The sequence below is a fragment of the Pelobates fuscus genome, chromosome 3 (assembly GCF_036172605.1).
Source record: "Pelobates fuscus isolate aPelFus1 chromosome 3, aPelFus1.pri, whole genome shotgun sequence".
Taxonomy (NCBI): Eukaryota; Metazoa; Chordata; class Amphibia; order Anura; family Pelobatidae; genus Pelobates; species Pelobates fuscus.
In genome coordinates, this window is record NC_086319.1 from 146,783,341 (window position 1) to 146,801,305 (window position 17,965).

General features: G+C 40.4%; 1 protein-coding gene across 2 annotated transcripts in view; it reads right to left on the minus strand.

Annotated features, from left to right (window-relative positions):
- Positions 1–1,028: 1,028 nt before the first annotated feature.
- The window catches only part of FBXW11 (F-box and WD repeat domain containing 11), a 96,576-nt gene continuing 79,639 nt past the window's right edge, over positions 1,029–17,965 (minus strand). For both annotated transcript variants that reach the window (XM_063447507.1, XM_063447508.1), the window contains 6 exons: positions 13,395–13,644; positions 13,085–13,203; positions 12,056–12,166; positions 10,641–10,719; positions 9,241–9,427; positions 1,029–2,266 (listed from right to left, as the gene is read on the minus strand). In XM_063447507.1, coding sequence (XP_063303577.1) covers positions 9,266–9,427; positions 10,641–10,719; positions 12,056–12,166; positions 13,085–13,203; positions 13,395–13,644 — 721 coding nt within the window. In that variant the 3' untranslated portion in view covers positions 1,029–2,266; positions 9,241–9,265. The remainder of the gene's footprint in view (positions 2,267–9,240; positions 9,428–10,640; positions 10,720–12,055; positions 12,167–13,084; positions 13,204–13,394; positions 13,645–17,965) is intronic.

Here is a 17,965-nt window from a genome sequence, read left to right on the forward strand (position 1 = left end):
TACCATGCCCGCTGTGTTTATCCAATCATAGCTACAGGCCAAAATGAATACTTGCTAAGCATGGCTAATTAAAAAAGGCTGCAGGAATTTGAAATAGATTTTTGCATAGTTCAGTACACCTTCCATAATTCATATATCTCAAGTAATTTGGGTATATGGATGTTGAGATGGGATGTAACTGCTTCAAGAGAACTCTGCCACCTACACATTTATAACAGCTGTGAGATGTAGTCAGTCTAGAATGAGCCAGATTGCCTGTATCATTTATGCAAAACCTTACTGAAACAGTAAACGTAATATTTCACGTTTGAGGGCTTAAAAATATTGTTAATGTAGGTAGGTCTGAATAACTAGCCACTCAGATATATATATATATATATATATATATATATATATACACATACATATATATATATATATATATACACACACATATATATAGTTCTGAAATATCCTATGTTTTGTACTTATGAACACTCTTAAAAAGTACATTGTTAGCATGCACTCTCAAGGTGTACCTGTTATCCAAAACAAATTATTACATCAGAGCAATTTACCAAGTACCAATCATTGCAGTTTTTTGGTTTATGAAGTATGAACTGGGATACAGATGTTATTAAACCAGCCCAATGGTACTTTGAAGGATCATGGGTCAAGCTGGCCCTGCTCGGTATAAAACTAGTGATTTAATTTTTTTAACAGCTTCAACAAACTGCGCACTTTTAAATAAGTGACCTAACCAACCAGCATAAATAAACAAAAGCACTTCTGTACGGTGCACTGATTAGTCCTTGATTTTTTATTTATTTTTTTTTTTAAATAAAAAGAGTATGATGTTACCTTGGTTGTATACTTAAAAACTCTTTAACCATATTTAAAAATTAGTGTCAAATAAAAATTAAAGCTTAGTTGTGTGCCATCAATGATACAGATATAAATATCGCAGTCAGGGTGAATTACTAAAATATCTTCAAAATGGCATTATATTACTGAACACTTTTTATTCCAACATAGACCTTTTCTGTATGGATATGTAGCTATATTCACACACGCATCTACACAATCTAGTTATTACTGTACATAAACTATGAGTTTAAAGGGTAAACCTGGAAGGAAATTCTGTGTATAATACATTGATTCGCATAAAATCAAGAGGTCTAATACTTATCCTTAAAGTTTTCATTCAAATTAATTTATGCGAAAACAAAATTATTATTTATAGGCCTTTCTGGGATGCAGAAGCAAAAGAATCACAAGTGTTACCTTTAAATACACTTGTCTTTGAAGTATATATATTTAGATTGTATTTTATTATACATTTAAACTCCAGAGGAACCTCATCCAATACATTGCATATAAATAAGAATATTACAAAAAAAAAACCCTAAACAAAAACTACTGTATATACTTTGGCACAAATTATGAACAAGACAAACATACTAAAAGGTTTGGAAATTAAGTTTAAAAACAGTTTTACGTATAGTACAATGGAATACTGTGATTCTTATTTTTTCACAAGAGGGCATTTTCAATTAAGATTAGATCTGTGTTCTTGGCAATAGAAATTTGCTTGTACTACGTCTGTAGTACAAAAGGTCTAGTAGCATGTGTAATTACTATACATGTATTGATTAATTTATTACACTGACCATGAAACACCACAGCTTAATAGCATTAAAAAAAACCTACAAAACACAAACAATTATTTAACACAGTAGGTCTGTGTACAAGAGTGAAAGGATACAAAAGTAGCACAGTCAAATACAGTTTTAATATCTTAACATACACATGCTAAAAAAAAAAAAAAAAAAAAAAAAAATAGAAAAATGAAAGACCATTGCTGTGTTTTGTGGTCGTACAGGTGAGAAAAAAATAATCAAAACACATGGCATAATTTGGATATGTGTTTGGCACCCAAATATTACTGGAAAATGTTTTTTTTTCCCTCTTGAAGTCACAAAGTGCAAAACATTTCATGTGAGGTCACAACTTTTCTAGCCTCTTTTCTCCCAGAAAAAGGTTCAGTTCTTATGCACAATTTACATTTTAAGCTTTGGGTATTTCGATGCAGTGACTATACAGAATATTTTCAATTTGCAGAAATTAATTGAAGATCCAAGTATGGCAGAAATTAGATTAAACGATATGGAAATGTAACGATATAAAATTAAACTTTCTGCTTTGCATCAACATGGTATTGACAACCATTTCCAATTATTAGCTTCTTGTGGTAGCCACTTATCCAGTAGTTCAAGATAGCCAGATCCTGAAAAGAGAAAGCATTGTTTAATTAAAAATATGTATAAATAAATACACTTCTATATACATATATATATATATATATATATATATACACACACACACACACACACGTACACACGTACAAATACATACACACACACACGCGTACACGCACACATATTTAAAAAGGAAAAAATATTTCTACATTTATTTCAAAACAACCAAAGAAATTTCCTGAAGAAGCTAAGGCCAACTAAGGTTTTCTTGTCCCAGGACAATATCCCTCTCCGGTCCCATGAACAGCCATCTAGAGCTGTGCTAGATACTACTGGAAGAAATAAAGCGCTAGTGACTCTGCTCCCACTAGACACTGGGGATGAAGCCCCAGCAGCTAACAAAGAAGAAAAAAAAAAAAAAATCAAGAGTTAAGGACTTGCAATAATAAAACAAAACCACTGGGATGTGAGGAACCAGTGACAAGTCAAAACAGCAGCACAATCTTCTTCTGAGAGCATACTCTCACCGGAACCTCACTTTTGGATATAGGTCACATAAGCAAGATGCCAAAAAGCAGATAGTCTCTACCTGTCCAGAACCTGGCAATCTCATCCTTGCGCCACTGGACTCATGGTCCAATATGGCGCCTACAGGAGAATGATCCACATTCTCATTGGATGACATCTCCATAGACAAAGGAGAAGAGGCCCCATTTAACATGCCTCCTTGTGTAATACTGAAAAGTTTATTTGCGCACTTATGTTCTAAGTGATGCAATTGTGGGTGGTGTGAGGCGTATCTTATTAGTGGAAGTTTCTACTAGCACCCATGATTCCAGACGGACATCTGTAGAGCAGAAAATTAGTAGTAGTAAGTTTCATGAGATGTGTGTTGAATTAGATACACAAGGCGATCAGCAAAGATGTTACAACATTAAAACAAGAGGCATTTCAGATTAAAAAAAAAATATAGACCTCACAGCCATGGGCGTCCGTATGAATTTAATTGTAATGACATCAATGTTTGGACACACACACACAAGCTCTCTCCCAATCAGCCGCGCACACACACAAGCTTTCTCCCCATCAGGCGCGCACGCACACAAGCTCTCTCCCCATCAGGCGCGCACGCACACAAGCTCTCTCCCCATCAGGCGCGCACGCACACAAGCTCTCTGCCCATCAGGCGCGCACACACACACAAGCTCTCTCCCCATCAGGCGCACACACACACAAGCTCTCTCCCCATCAGGCGCACACACACACAAGCTCTCTCCCCATCAGGCGCACGCGCACACACACAAGCTCTCTCCCCATCAGGCGCGCACACACAAGCTCACTCCCCATCAGGCGCGCACACACAAGCTCACTCCCCATCAGGCGCGCACACACAAGCTCACTCCCCATCAGGCGCGCACACACAAGCTCACTCCCCAGCAGACACGCACAAACACACAAGCTCACTCCCCATCAGGAACACACACACACAAGCTCTCTACCCCATCAGGAACACACACACACACACAAAAGCTCTCTACCCCATCAGGCGCACACACAAAAGCTCACTCCCCATCAGGAACACACACAAGCTCTCTTCCACATCAGGCGCACACACACACAAGCTCACTCCCCAGCAGACACGCACAAACACACACAAGCTTTCTCCCCATCAGGCGCGCGCACACACACAAGCTCTCTCCCCATCAGGCGCGCGCACACACACAAGCTCTCTCCCCATCAGGCGCACACACACGCACACACAAGCTCACGCCCCATCAGGCGCACACACAAGCTCACGCCCCATCAGGCGCACACACAAGCTCACGCCCCATCAGGCGCACACACAAGCTCACGCCCCATCAGGCGCACACACAAGCTCACGCCCCATCAGGCGCACACACAAGCTCACGCCCCATCAGGCGCACACACAAGCTCACGCCCCATCAGGCGCACACACAAGCTCACGCCCCATCAGGCGCACACACAAGCTCACGCCCCATCAGGCGCACACACAAGCTCACGCCCCATCAGGCGCACACACAAGCTCACGCCCCATCAGGCGCACACACAAGCTCACGCCCCATCAGGCGCACACACAAGCTCACGCCCCATCAGGCGCACACACAAGCTCACGCCCCATCAGGCGCACACACAAGCTCACGCCCCATCAGGCGCACACACAAGCTCACGCCCCATCAGGCGCACACACAAGCTCACGCCCCATCAGGCGCACACACAAGCTCACGCCCCATCAGGCGCACACACAAGCTCACGCCCCATCAGGCGCACACACAAGCTCACGCCCCATCAGGCGCACACACAAGCTCACGCCCCATCAGGCGCACACACAAGCTCACGCCCCATCAGGCGCACACACAAGCTCACGCCCCATCAGGCGCACACACAAGCTCACGCCCCATCAGGCGCACACACAAGCTCACGCCCCATCAGGCGCACACACAAGCTCACGCCCCATCAGGCGCACACACACACAAGCTCTCGCCCCATCAGGCGCACACACACACAAGCTCTCGCCCCATCAGGCGCACACACACACAAGCTCTCGCCCCATCAGGCGCACACACACACAAGCTCTCGCCCCATCAGGCGCACACACACACAAGCTCTCGCCCCATCAGGCACGCACACACACAAGCTCACTCCCCATCAGGCGCGCGCACACACAAGCTCACTCCCCATCAGGCGCGCACACACACAAGCTCACTCCCCATCAGGCGCACACACACACACACACACACACACACAAGCTCACTCCCCATCAGGCGCGCGCACACACACACACACACAAGCTCACTCCCCATCAGGCGCGCGCACACACAAGCTCACTCCCCAGCGGACACACACACACACACACAAGCTCTCTCCCCATCAGGCGCACACACACACACACGCTCACTCCCCATCAGGTGCACACACACAAGCTCACTCCCCATCAGGCGCGCAAACACACAAGCTCACTCCCCATCAGGCGCGCAAACACACAAGCTCACTCCCCATCAGGCGCGCGCGCACACACACAAGCCCTCTCCCCATCAGGCGCGCACACACACACACAAGCCTTCTTCCCCATCAGGCGCACACACACACACGCTCACTCCCCATCAGGTGCACACACACAAGCTCACTCCCCATCAGGCGCGCAAACACACAAGCTCACTCCCCATCAGGCGCGCGCGCACACACAAGCCCTCTCCCCATCAGGCGCGCGCGCACACACACACAAGCCCTCTTCCCCATCAGGCGCGCACACACACAAGCTCTCTCCCCATCAGGCGCGCACACACACAAGCTCTCTCCCCATCAGGCGCGCACACACACAAGCTCTCTCCCCATCAGGCGCGCACACACAAGCTCTTTCCCCATCAGGCACACGCACATAAGCTCCCCATCAGGCGCGCACACAAGCTCCCCATCAGGCGCGCACACAAGCTCCACATCAGGCGCGCACACAAGCTCCACATCAGGCGCGCGCACACACAAGCTCACTCCCCATCAGGCACACACAAAAACACACACAAGCTCACTATCAGGCAGGGGCACACACACACACACAAGCAGGCACGCACACACACAGCTCGCTCACTATCAGGGGCACACACACACACGCTCACTATCAGGGGCACACACACACACGCTCACTATCAGGGGCACACACACACACGCTCACTATCAGGGGCACACACACACGCTCACTATCAGGGGCACACACACACACGCTCACTATCAGGGGCACACACACACGCTCACTATCAGGGGCACACACACGCTCACTATCAGGGGCACACACACGCTCACTATCAGGCACACACACACGCTCACTCACTTTCAGGCACACACACACGTTCACTCACTTTCAGGCACACACACACGTTCACTCACTTTCAGGCACACACACACGTTCACTCACTTTCAGGCACACACACACGTTCACTCACTTTCAGGCACACACACACGTTCACTCACTTTCAGGCACACACACGTTCACTCACTTTCAGGCACACACACGTTCACTCACTTTCAGGCACACACACACACACACACACAAGTTCGCTCACTTTCAGACACACACACACAAGTTCACTCACTTTCTCACACACACACACACACAAGTTCACTCACTTTCTCACACACACACACACACACAAGTTCACTCACTTTCTCACACACACACACACACAAGTTCACTCACTTTCTCACACACACACACACACACACACAAGTTCACTCACTTTCAGGCACACACAAGTTCACTCACTTTCAGGCACACACAAGTTCACTCACTTTCAGGCACACACAAGTTCACTCACTTTCAGGCACACACGCACACACACACACACAAGTTCACTCACTTTCAGGCACACACACACACACACACACACACAAGTTCACTCACTTTCAGGCACACATACACACAAGCTCACACTATCAGGCACACGCGCACAAGCTCACTCACTATCAGGCACACGCGCACACAAGCTCACTCACTATCAGGCACACACGCACACACAAGCTCACTCACTATCAGGCACACCCGCACACACAAGCTCACTCACTATCAGGCACACACGCACACACAAGCTCACTCACTATCAGGCACACACGCACACACAAGCTCACTCACTATCAGGCACACACGCACACACAAGCTCACTCACTATCAGGCACACACGCACACACAAGCTCACTCACTATCAGGCACACACACACGCTCACTCACTACCTGTCCCAGAAGGCTGTGGGAGACTTGAGCACTGGGAGGCTAAGTCTGTCCTCTTCCTTCCGGCGCGTGAGTGTGGGGGGGGCGAAGCATAAAGGCAACAAATTGCTAGGGATTCAGAAGGGAGCCTCACACTACTACCTCCAAAAGCCTGGCAACCTGAATTCGGTCTCCAGCACCTCCCTCCTCCTTTCCCTCAGACTGAGCTGTCACAGTCTGAGGGAAAATGGCATGTGGGGAGAGGGGATGGTGAAAAATGCTTTGACAGACATTTCCCTTTCTCAAAAAAAGAAAAAAATGTTAAGAAATGCCAATTGAAAGAAAAAAAAAAAAAATAAGAGACCACAGAAGTAAAATCAAAGTGCCAAAGTGTTGGAGGGCTTGTGAGAGCACCCAAACAGGTAGCTGCAAACTTGGAATTAATAGCCTCCATAGCCATGGAAAAAATTAATTTGGCACCTATAATTGGAGATCATTTTGTGCATAGCACACCAAGACCCCCAGTGGACGGTATCGCAACCTGTGCATGCCAGAGTCCCAGCAGGTGTTAGATGAAGCTTATGACGCAGATAAGAACCATTCGGCCCATCTAGTCTGCCCAAGCTTAGCCATTTCCAGCACAGATGTAGGTGGAATTGATAGAGTAGTGTAACTCAGGTGCCTGGGGAGGAGTATTAGGAGGGACTTAAATTTTAAATATGCCTGCCTACATTTTTCAGTAAAGACATGGTGGATATCCCTGCTGTGCACTGCCTCTAAACTGGAGGGAAAATAAAGGATAAAAGGAGTGAACAGGAGACAGACAGAAGTAGAAGATGCGAGAGGAGAAAAAAAAAAAAAAAAAAAAGAGGTTGGTTTGAGCAGATGCAGAGAAACCAGTGACGATGTGTAAGGAAATAGGCAATGAACATGAGGGAGATGCATATACTTGCTTATGCTGCCTTTAATGGGATGCATTCCACCTATTTTAAAGGTGGGAGGTAAACGTCGGTAAGGAAAGACAATTTCAAACAGACTTAACTGGCCATTAATGTTTCAATGGCAACATTTTATATATCATATCCATTGATGTGTGAAAATCCAGGACTTATGGATTTCCTACAGAAGGGTCCCCAAAATAATTTGTGAGTGTGTGTGAAAAAAAATGTGTATGTGTCGTTCAGTATGTGTCAAATCAGTAAGCGTATGTGTCCGTGCTCTCTGTGTGTAACGGTTATGAGTGTATTATGTTTATATTTTGTGTTATATTTATACTTTAGATTGACAGTTCATACACTCCACCTTACATACACAATATTCAAATTATTTTATATTTATTTTTAAAATATTCTTTATTCAGACTCCAATATAGAAATAACAAATATCTGTGTCTACATGTTTCATTTGGAACTTAAAATCAATAGAAATTACCGTATTTATCGGCGTATAACACGCACTTTTTCTCCCTGAAAATAGGGGGAAAATGATGTGTGCATGTTATACGCCGATATACCATATTTACTTACCTGTCTTGAAGCGCGGGCCGGTGTTCAGCGCGCACCGCAGTACTGGAACTTCAATTTCAGGTTCCGGTTTCCGGCGGGACTGAAAGGAAGTGTGCACACTTGTGCACACTTCCTTTCAGTCCCGCCGGAAACTGGAACCTGAAATTGAAGTTCCAGTACCGCGGTGCACGCTGAACACCGGCCCACGCTTCAAGACAGGTAAGTAAATATGGGACAAGAGGGAAAGTGCACTAGGGGACACTATGGGAGGGGGTGGAGAATACTATGGGAGGGGGTGGAGAATACTATGGGAGGGGGTGGAGAATACTATGGGAGGGGGTGGAGAATACTATGGGAGGGGGTGGAGAATACTATGGGAGGGGGTGGAGAATACTATGGGAGGGGGTGGAGAATACTATGGGAGGGGGTGGAGAATACTATGGGAGGGGGTGGAGAATACTATGGGAGGGGGTGGAGAATACTATGGAAAGGGGGGGAGAATTACTATGGGGGGGGAGAATACTATGGAAAGGGGGGGGAACACAATGGGAGGGGGTGGAGAATACTATGGAAAGGTGGGGGGACACTATGGGATGAGGGGGAGGGGGGGATACTATGGGAGGGGGAGGGGAATTTCCTGGAATTTCCTTCTGAAAATGGGGTGCGTGTTATACGCCGATAAATACGGTACTTTGAGGCAGGGGTACTTCTCTGTAAAAGGTTGAGAAACACTGTTCTATAAAATTTGCATTAACTAGGATTTTCTATTTTCTCTACTTACCTGGTAAGGACAAAAAAAGTGCATGCTATCTGGAGATATAGGTATATGTTCTAGACGGAGATCGTGTTTCATTAGGCGCACTAGGTTGAACATTTAAAAAATCCCAGATCAAAATTGTATCATCATGGGAACTGCTAATGATCTGAAATTCATCAAACTGAAGACGAAACACGCGCCCAGAATGTTCCTGCAAATATTTAAAACCGTTACAAATACATTCTTAGTCAACACATTTTCTAACAAGATATTTGTTAATTAAGCACCTGTATAGTCTGTAATCATGTTGAACTGGTAGACAAATATACATATAGTTATTGATATTATAAAAAAAGAATAACCACAGATTAAAATTTATTAAATAGAAAGAGGTTAATTTCTGTGTATGTTAATAAAAAGGTAGCCATTGCCAATAATAGGTAGATGTTTGCAGCTAAAACATACAAAGAGGTATAGCCAATATAACTTCATCTGAACATTTATCATTTTGCAAAATGGACTTCACGCTATAAAGTTGTCTGGGTACAATGTCCCTGTCTGTTTAACTCTTCAATAAAAAACATGCATTATTTAATTCCTAAAAACTACAGGTCTAAATAGCAGTTTAGGCTCCTGCTCGCTTACCTCATCTTAAAAAGGTGAGCTTACTCACCTTTCTCAGCTTCCGGGTGAAGCTGGCCTTCCCACGCTCCGCCCCGTGACTGTGATCAAACTTTAGCTCAGCCAATCCAAAGCTATCCCCATAGGAAAGCATTGGGAGGCTGTTGCGCATGCGCAGCAAAACAACATGCTACGCCAATTAGTATCTCCTTGTAGAGATGCATTGACTCAATGCATCTTTGTGGGGAAAAGTTCAGTGCCTCCAAGTGAATAACGGCCACTAGAGATATCCCTAGGCAGCAATGTAAACCATGCCTTTTTTTAAAAAAGCTGTTTTACATTTAAAAAAAAAAGCCTGTAGGAACAGGCTATAGACGCCAGTAGTTGTTTTGGTGAATATAGTGTCCATTTAAACTTTGTTTCTAACCTTTTATAATTGTTAACTTGACCTGTTATTTTTACAACTAGATGAAGCAGTAGTTATTTTTAGTCAGATGGTAGCTTTACTGCTTAGAATGGAAACCTGGTACTAGTTTGTGTTTAACAACTCTTAATACATGTCGACTGGATAAATAAAGCTTTTTGCATTTGCTAAATAAGTGTTAAACATTAAGTTTTATAGCCTGAAAAGAGCCAGTTATAGTAATAGCCAATAGCAGGAGCAGCTATTGTAATAATTGGCAACTTGCCGCTAAATGATTGTGACAAACATGGAAGCAGCCCAAAGTTTCTTTAGGACGAGATATTATAAAATGTGACTCATACTTTATGTATTATTGCCATATTAATGAATGTGTACCTACCACCAACGTACGCAAGCACAAGGTGCTTGCCGGTGCACGGGGATCCAAAGCAGCCTGCAGGTCCCACACTTTGATTTTTCTACATGAAGAACATTCATACATTAGATTAGAAAACATGGAAGGAAATATGTATACCAAGTAAATACAACCAATACACAAAAAATCAAAAGATCTGCTTACATGGAAGGAAAGCATTTACTACATATGGTATATTGTGCATAATAAATATATTTTAAAATCATTATCTGGAATGAGCCTAACTAGTGGTCACTGAAAAGGGGAAAATATTCCAGGTTTTAAAAGCTGCACACTTTAACCCCTTAAGGACACACATCATGTGTGACATGTCATGATTCCCTTTTATTCCAGAAGTTTGGTCCTTAAGGGGTTAATTAGGTTTTCCATACTGCGTTGCAATTTATAAAGACACACAACACTAAGGCAGCTCAGGTAAAATAAAAGTCTTTATAGTCGAGAATATATATATATATATATATATATATATATATATATATATATATATATATATATATATATATATATATATTTTGTAACTGTAAGCACTTTATCTCTTTAAAATGGTTATAGTGTCTAGAGTACCCCAAGCTCATTCCTTCCATTCAGTGTTTAAGCGTTTTAAAATGTTTTAACGGTAAACAAGAGTCTCCAGCAGCCCATCCCCTTTAGCTAAAGAGGAAGCATCAGCCTAAACAGAACTAGGTGGGCTTTGAATGGCTGAGAGTGTAAGCGAACTAATTTCAGCCTAGCACAGCACCCATTGCTGGTATAAATTGGTATTGCCAAACGGAAGCATAATCTCTGCCTCAGCCATACCTCCAGCATATGCCAGGAGATCCCATTTTTACTTGAAAATGGTTTAACACTTAATGTAGGGACAGCATGGACTCCAGGCAATATAATAAATTAAAATAAGATGATGTGCCTATAAAACCTGCAGTGCCCATTTAATCTAATTTTACATGTTCAGAGGAAACAGTTGTGTATAAACAGTTTTTGATTATTTTAAACCAAGCAAGTAGTATATTACTCTGAATGATTAAATAAGCAAAATATATTAAGTGGTATCATGAGCACAAACAAAAATTGTTTATGTCACTTTAGATTATACCGACGTGTCACTTATGATGAATACATTGTCCATATGTATGGATATATATTGGCCAATTCACCATTTTAGTGGCTTTACTTCGAGATATAATCAAGAGCCAAAGTTCTGAATATAAAAGTATTACATTTAAGGAAGTTATTTTTAACGACGAGCATCACAAAATAAATAATGAGTACAAAGCTGAAGCAATCTAAATCTAAAAAGCCTTGTCCTCACTGAGCTCAGGCTGGCTGATTCAGAAACATCGCTCATAGTCAAAGAGCTTAACAAATGTAAAAATACATACCCGTCATATGCTCCGCTTACAATCCTTTTGTTATCAAATCTAATGCATCGAACAAGCTCTTCATGACCTTCTAATACTCGTAAACATGCTCCACATTCTATGTCCCATAGTCTGTTTGCATAGGATCCACAATTAAAGAGTAAAAATAAAAATGACATAACAGTGAAAATCAAAAATCTTTAAAACTGAAAATAAATGCACAAATTACACTTGGAGATGCTGCTATTCTCCTATGTGTACTGTTGCCAGAGCCTTTTGCCCATGCACCAGAAGCGGACATGGATCCTCATTGTCTGGTATCGAAAACATTCATTATGGCATGATGCAATGTGCAATTTAGGATATACAAATATAGTCTGTGCATAATAAAATCAATAGTGGCACTTAATCATAAAATATTTTTAATAGTATAAGCCTTAAATAAACAGACATTCCACTTAAATAAAATAATGCAGTAAATTGAGGAAAGTGAAGGATAAGAACTGAACAAATTAGGTCAACATTGCCAATTTGAAAAATTCTCCAAATAAACTGGAGTAATGGCTTTTTTAATTTTAGTCTCAAGTTGCAGTTAGGATATAAATTCCCTACAACATGTAGTTCAGTGGAAAACCCTATAAGGATTGTAATTACATAATCTATCCATGTTTTCTGCCTTTTGAATTAGTGAATTTTTTTTTATTTTTTTTTACAATGGTGTTTAAGTTGCAATGCAATTTAAAACCTTAAATGCACTGGAAATCACTGTGTGTAATTATAGCTAAAACTAGATTAACTTTGTGATACATTTAGCAAGATTCCACTGTAATAAAAGCCTGGACATTTAAAAAATAATTGTTTTTTTTATATTTGGGCCCAAGCTTGTAGATTCAAAAGTTTTTGTCATCTGCTTTTTTTTAGCCTGAAGTTTTTCCTCAAACATTGAATTTTAACAAAACTAATTAAGAAACTAAATGATTTATGCATGTGAGAACATTATTCAGAAAACGAACATCAGGAACAGCAAATGAAAGTAAATAATTTGCTTACCGTATTGTGTTATCTGAAGAGCCACTGACAACTAACCGATCTCGATACTGGAGACAAGCAATGCCACGTTTATGCCCATTTAATGTGCGAACAAATTCACAAGTACTAGTGCTCCAAACCTAAAATATAAGAAGACAAGTGGCCTTGTCTCTTCTCTATGTTCATATGTTTTTTTCAGCTATATATTAGAGCAATTGCTGATTTTACTGCAAGTGGAAACATAACATTTTGCTTTTTACAATGAACACATATCATAACCATCACAAAGTTAAAAAAAAAAAAATTAAAAATCCCCCAGAGTTGGACTTACTTTGATGGTCCTATCTCCAGAAGCTGAAACAATGTATTTGTCATCAAAGTCAACTACATTAACAGCAGCACGATGGCCAACTAGGACACGACGAAGAGTGATGTCAGTAGGAGATGCCATATCCCAAACAGCAATTGACCGATCCTTTGAACAGGTTACCATCAAACCATTGCAGAAACGCAGATGAAGCACTGCCTCATTATGATGAATCAATGTGTTCAAAACTTCACCAGTGTTTACATCCCACACTCTACAATACAATAAAAGACACTGCTCCATTACTGAAGTTGGACATCTTCCAGAGATAAATTGCACTATACACACGGAGGCCCAAAAAATCCCACATATTAGATGTTACTTTGTATATTTAAACATGACTACGTATTCCCTTCTGGATAATAAATTGCATTGTTTTTTTAACTTCCTTTTGTTTTTGATTGCTCAGCCTAGACTGGTGTCCAAATAATGGCAAAATGGATCTTGTGAATGTAGAAGAGGAACTTAAAGGAACACTGGGCTCTAAGTCTCTCTTGTGCATTTTCTCAATAAGAAACTAATGATGACAGTGTCAGATGAGGTGGAGAATTAATGAGCAGATAGGCACCATCTCGATTTAAAAAATACAGGAGAGCGCACCTTTTAAAAAGTAAATACAAACAAGATACAAGTAATAAAAGTAATAAATAATAAAAATAGTGGTATAAACGTTAGCAGCTAGACATAAAGCAAAACTCCTTAATGATCATGCCCTAGTATATAGAATTCAAAAAATTTCAGCGCTATATATGGTAGCCTATACAATGAGGCAACCTGTAACAATGTGCAGAAAAAAAATCGTCAACCAAAATTCTGTGAGTTCAATAGTGAATAGATAGAAACACTTAAAATCCCACAGTAGTCTAGATTTATGCACTAGAAATATATAAAAACTTGTTTAAGAGTCCATATAGTCTTATAAGGGAATCTTGAAGGGGTTAATCCTGTGTTGAGATGGGAGATACACTGTAGCTTTTACCTTTAAAAGATACAAAAGAAAACTTTCATAGTGTAAAACCGTTTTATTAAATCACAAGATACCCTTCCCCCCAAATAGGAACCCTTACTTGAACAAGTTGTGATAATTGTTTCCAATATATCACGAAAAACACTTTTGTAAAATCAGAGGCTGTGTAGCCGTTTACCGTCCGCTGCTACTCAGTGGTTTCAAACTTCCCGCCCGATCTCAGCGCTGATACGGTGGGTATTCTCCTGCAGCTTGGGAGCGTCAGTGTGTGGACAAAGCCCGGTGTAAGGGGCGAAACGCGTTGATGTGATATCGGGTGCAGAGGTCTGATGCTCATAGCCGGTTTACCATCGTCCACACACTGACGCTCCCAAGCTGCAGGAGAATACCCACCGTATCAGCGCTGAGATCGGGCGGGAAGTTTGAAACCACTGAGTAGCAGCGGACGGTAAACGGCTACACAGCCTCTGATTTTACAAAAGTGTTTTTCGTGATATATTGGAAACAATTATCACAACTTGTTCAAGTAAGGGTTCCTATTTGGGGGGAAGGGTATCTTGTGATTTAATAAAACGGTTTTACACTATGAAAGTTTTCTTTTGTATCTTTTAAAGGTAAAAGCTACAGTGTATCTCCCATCTCAACACAGGATTAACCCCTTCAAGATTCCCTTATAAGACTATATGGACTCTTAAACAAGTTTTTATATATTTCTAGTGCATAAATCTAGACTACTGTGGGATTTTAAGTGTTTCTATCTATTCACTATTGAACTCACAGAATTTTGGTTGACGATTTTTTTTCTGCACATTGTTACAGGTTGCCTCATTGTATAGGCTACCATATATAGCGCTGACATTTTTTGAATACCATCTCGATTTAAACGGTTTGAAGTTATTACGGTAACCAGAGTGTTCCTTTAAGCACAAGCAATGAATGCAGCAAACAGGGGCCAAGTCACAGGTACGGGGGTGGGAGATGTCCACAGCCTACTAGCAGTATAACCACAACAATGGCATGTTGTGGTTTAAAGTGCTGAGACAGTGCCTTTAAAGTAAATGTTACCTTTCAGATCAATGAATAAATAATACTATACATATATAATGTAGAAAATTGCAATCACCGACACAGATAGATACAAACAGATTGGACCTAACAACTCAAATTGTGACATCTACCTTAACAGTGCACTTTGTATCAAAGCCATAAACTTAAAAAGCTATTTCAGATAATGGGCCAAGTGAGATTAATTGTTAAACTAACATGACATTTAAACTACATGGAAAAGAAGATGGAAATACAAAAAGACAATATCCAAAAATAGTTATCTAAACACAAATGACTGCTATTATAACCCGTTAACGCCGTTCTATGCCGTCACGGCTTTAAAGGGCTTTAAAGCCGTTGCGGCGGCATAGAACGATGTAACGGCTTAAGCCCCCAGAAGATCGCAGCTACTTACCTCCGCCGCGATCCTCTTCTGGGGGGCTGCCTGACAGCCCAGGCAGCCCCCCCCCATGGCAAATGAGGCCCCCGGGGGCCATGTGATCGCTCTCACATGGCCCCCTATAGCTGGCTATGGATCTGTAAAATTAAATTAAAAGTATGTGTGTATATATATATATATATATATATATATATATATATATATATATATATATATATATATATACATACACACACATATATATGTAATGTCATACAAAGTCTATTTTAATATTAATATTAGTATATATATTAATATTAAAATACACTTAGAATGACGTTACATATATATAATATGTATATATAATAGATATATACACATATATTATATATAAATACGTCTAATTACAATAATAAATAAAATAATAAAATAAATAAAATATTGAAACAAAATTTAAAATAAATTATATATGCATATGTAATTTCATTCTAACTGTAATTTGCTATTAATATATATATATTGGTAACAAAATACACTTAGAATGACATTCTATATATATCTATCTATATATAAAATGCAAATAACCGCAAATATAAATATATATATATATATATATATATATATATATAGAGATAAATACATATAATTACATAAAAGATTACATTAGTATGCACGTAGAATTTAAATACCTATAAATGCATATATATTAAAATTCTACGTATATATTTAAGTCATTTTTTAACATAATTATGTCATTTGATTAATTAAAATTTGATTGACATGCCTGACAACACGGAGAAAGTGCAGCAAATTTAATTCGCAAGCACTATATTTGACCCTGTAACTCTCCAAGACACCATAAAACCTGTACATAGGGGGTACTGTTTTACTCGGGAGACTTCGCTGAACTCAAATATTAGTGTTTAAAACTGGTAAATTTTATTAAAACAATGATATTTTAAGTAAAAGTGACGTTTTTTGCATTTTTTTCAAACAAACGGCACTTTTATGGACTATATTATTGTTGTAATATGTTTTACTGTTTTAAAACACTAATATTTGTGTTTAGTGAAGTCTCCCGAGAATAACAGTACCCCTCATGTACAGGTTTTATGGTGTTTTGGAAAGTTAGAGAGTCACATATAAGGCTTGCATTTCATTTTTTTTACATTGAAATTTGCCAGATTAGTTATGTTGCCTTTGAGATCGTATGGTAGCCCAGGAATAAGAATTACCCCCATGATGGCATACCATTTGCAAAAGTAAACAACCCAAGGTATTGCAAATGGGGTATGCCCAGTCATTTTTAGTAGCCACTTAGTCACAAACACTGGCCAAATATTAGTTTTTTGCTTTTTCCACACAAAAACAAATATGAACGCTAACTTTGGCCAGTGTTTGTGACTAAGTGGCTACTAAAAAAGACTAAACATACCCCACGTTCAATACCTTGGGTTGCCTACTTTTTCAAATGGTATGCCATTATGGGGGTAATTCTCATTCCTGGGCTACCACACTGTCTCAAAGGTAACATTACTTATCTGGCAAATTTCAATTTGAAAATGGAACGTTCTATATTTGACCCTGTAACTTTCCAAAACACCATAAAACCTGTTAATAGGGGGTACTGTTGTACTCGTGAGACATCGCTGATTACAAATATGTGCTTTTTGTTGCAGTAAAACCAGTATTATGACATGTACAGCTAAAATGTGAGGCGGAACTACAAATTAAAAAAATAAAAATTTAATTTCTCACAGTTTTTTAAATTTTATTCATAATAAATTATGTTTCATATATAAATATTTGATATAAAATGAAAGCCCTGTTTCTCCTGAACAAAATGATATATAATAAGTGTGGGTGCATATAATATGAAAGAGGGGAACTACGGGTGAACAGACACATAGCGCAAATTCCAGTTTTTGTTTACGTTTTGTTTTGATCAGAACGTGTACTATTGACTCCGTCCTGAAGGGGTTAAATAGGTTTCTTGGTCAGGTAGCTGTCGAGGCAGAGGATGGGGAAAAAAGATCTTGTGATAGTTGGTGTTAATCATATAGTACATTTGTATACACGGTACTTCCTAATGTGGTTTCTATTTTCTGACACAACTGACCTTTTCTCAATCCTTAAAGGAAA